Source organism: Podarcis tiliguerta (assembly GCF_965153285.1).
Source record: "Podarcis tiliguerta genome assembly, chromosome: 5".
Classification (NCBI taxonomy): domain Eukaryota; kingdom Metazoa; phylum Chordata; class Lepidosauria; order Squamata; family Lacertidae; genus Podarcis; species Podarcis tiliguerta.
In genome coordinates, this window is record NC_139538.1 from 57706639 (window position 1) to 57709138 (window position 2500).

At 37.6% G+C, this 2500-nt stretch overlaps 1 protein-coding gene across 27 annotated transcripts in view; it reads right to left on the reverse strand.

The window, feature by feature from the left end:
* EBF3 (EBF transcription factor 3) overlaps positions 1-2500 on the reverse strand; it is a gene marked incomplete at its 3' end in the record, with an annotated part of 178522 nt that overhangs the window by 22006 nt on the left and 154016 nt on the right. For all 27 annotated transcript variants that reach the window (XM_083439665.1, XM_083439667.1, XM_083439659.1 and 24 more), the window contains one exon: positions 1811-1899. In XM_083439665.1, coding sequence (XP_083295791.1) covers positions 1811-1899 — 89 coding nt within the window. The remainder of the gene's footprint in view (positions 1-1810; positions 1900-2500) is intronic.

Below are 2500 nucleotides of genomic sequence, written 5' to 3' on the forward strand. Positions count from 1 at the left end.
ACCCCTCCCAACAGGTGCTTAGTGTTGTCTATTGCTGTGGCAGCACTGAACATGTATTCAGTCGTGCAGAAGTGTTCTGCATGTGCAACCTCAGTTGCTGGGTTTGGGCTTTCACCCTACAACTCCCATTCGTATGGATGGATGCAGATCCGGCGTAGCAATCTGCATGTGGAAATCTGTTTTCTCCAATTACCCTTGCTGAAATGCTGACAACTGATACTGTAATGTATGGTTTCTGCAGTAAATATGGCGTTATATCCAACTAAACCATACTCCAAGTAGACTCCCTGAAAAGATTCATGACTAACGTATGGCCATTAAATTTATTATGTATGACTTGGTTTGCATGTTTACCATTGGAATATTAGCCCCACATGGCAAGGAAGCAGCAGTAACATTAATGCATATATTAACCTATAATCTGAAGGGCTTGGTGGAACTAAGAGCCCAATGCATTACAATGGCAATTACTGTAGTTCCCCTTAAGGTGCTTGAACATCCAAGAACAAAAAACCCTCATGCTGATAAGGGGAACATATATGGTACCCTCTGAAAATAGGTGGATGGAGTGTGTATAGAGAAAATGAATCCTTTTTGCCTTCCAAGCAGTTGAATGGCAGGATTTAGCTATTTTGAAAGAGTTAGCAGAGAAAACAACAAAGAATTTGTGAAAGGGTACCATGCTCACAGACCCAGTGGTTAGATCACAAAAGGAACTGGGTGTACACAAGACCTGTTTGAACTCCCATTTTCCCATCCATTCATCTATCCATCCATGACATGTGGGTGGAAGCCTGTTTCAGCTGTTTAGTACACCTAAGGTGGGCCAGCGTGGGCCACTTGAAAAATCCTACATTTTTAAAAGAACATTGCCGTGTGTTGCCTCTTATTTTAACAGTTACAATCTGATATGAATTGCTAGCATGTTCACAAATTAAAAGAGGAGCCAAATGATATTGCTTACATTCATGCTGAGCATTAAAAGGGTAATGTCGAAAAGGTTTTATTGTGTTAATAAAACTCAGAGGTGGTCAAGACTTGGGCACACAAAATAATCAGTCATGATGATATGACTGCATTTTTCATTTGTTTTTAAGATTGCCTTGAAAAATCAGAGATTGCAATAAAAAGGGGGAAGACAAAATTATATCAAAGAAAAAGGGGGAAAATTATAAGCATGACTTATCTTTAATGTTTTACATCAAAATGAAATTTCTGTGATATGTCATGTGCATAAACAACACAGGCAGCTTTTGTCTTTGTTGAATTTAAATGAAAAGTCCCTCTAGATATTAATATGTGGACTTCATTTGTTAGCCTGCTAAGTCAGGGACTTATAACAAAAGCTTTGTAAACAAAAGATTAAACTGAATCGAGCTTTAGAAAATGAAAGGAAAACAAGAGTCAAATAATCACAGATCAGAGTGGGGCTGCTTAGATTGAAATCACTACAAGCTACTGGAGTGGAAAATGTTTAATTGAACTATTTCATTACGCAGGAAGTTTTATGTCCCTCTTGTAGAATCCAAAATATTTGTATCAGAAAATCCATTCCATTCTTCTTTTAATAAAAACTACCCAGCAGATATTTTGGATTTTGACAACATGCATGCATAAAGTTGCAGGAAGAATAGAAATTGAAAGGTGATAAACACATCTATTGAAGCAGTCGACCTGTTTATGTTTAGTATGTTTCCTTTCTTATACCTTTTTATTTTTATAGTGTTCAATAATGTGCAACGTAGCACTTCTGGTATTTGAAATACATTTTGAAAGCAGACAACAAACTCTAAACTTGTCGAAAACTAACCTTTGGTAACCGTTCAGGATCACCTGGATGCCGTGGAATGACTTTCTGCAACCTCTGGAAACCATAATCTATTGTTGGTTCATTGAGAGCTGAAATGTATAGAGAACAGTGTGTCAGTCTACCTATTAGTCGCTAGCAAAAAAAATATGCAAAGCAAAGTATGGCATTTCTGACTAAACCCACCTCACGTTTTAAAGGAGTATAAGGAACGGATTTCTTCTGACTCATATCCCTGACTCTATTTTTTTGTTTTTACACACTCATGCTATTATTATTTCTACCCTTAATTAGGCTGGGGGAGGGGGAAAGAGTCAAAGGGTTACTCAGTATATTGCAAAATAAAAAATAAAAAAATGGTTGAAGCAGTAACAAAGTTATAGGTCTTGAGGCCATATATAGCAATCACTACAGTCATGATATGATGTCTGCATCATGCACTGCTTTCTATACAGGCTGTGGATTTATGGGAAACTGGCAATTATGACATATGTCCAGCTATTGCTAGCTTCAGATTTATCCCTGTGGTCCTTTTTTGTCTAGCATATTGCCTGAGCACAAACCAGGCAGGAGGAGCACTTAATCTTGCAAAGCTTTAATAATCTGTGAATGGCTGACTACAAACTGATGTAGAGCACTATCATTCTACAGCTGCAATCCACTAGCCTCACAAAATTGCAGGCCACAAATAGT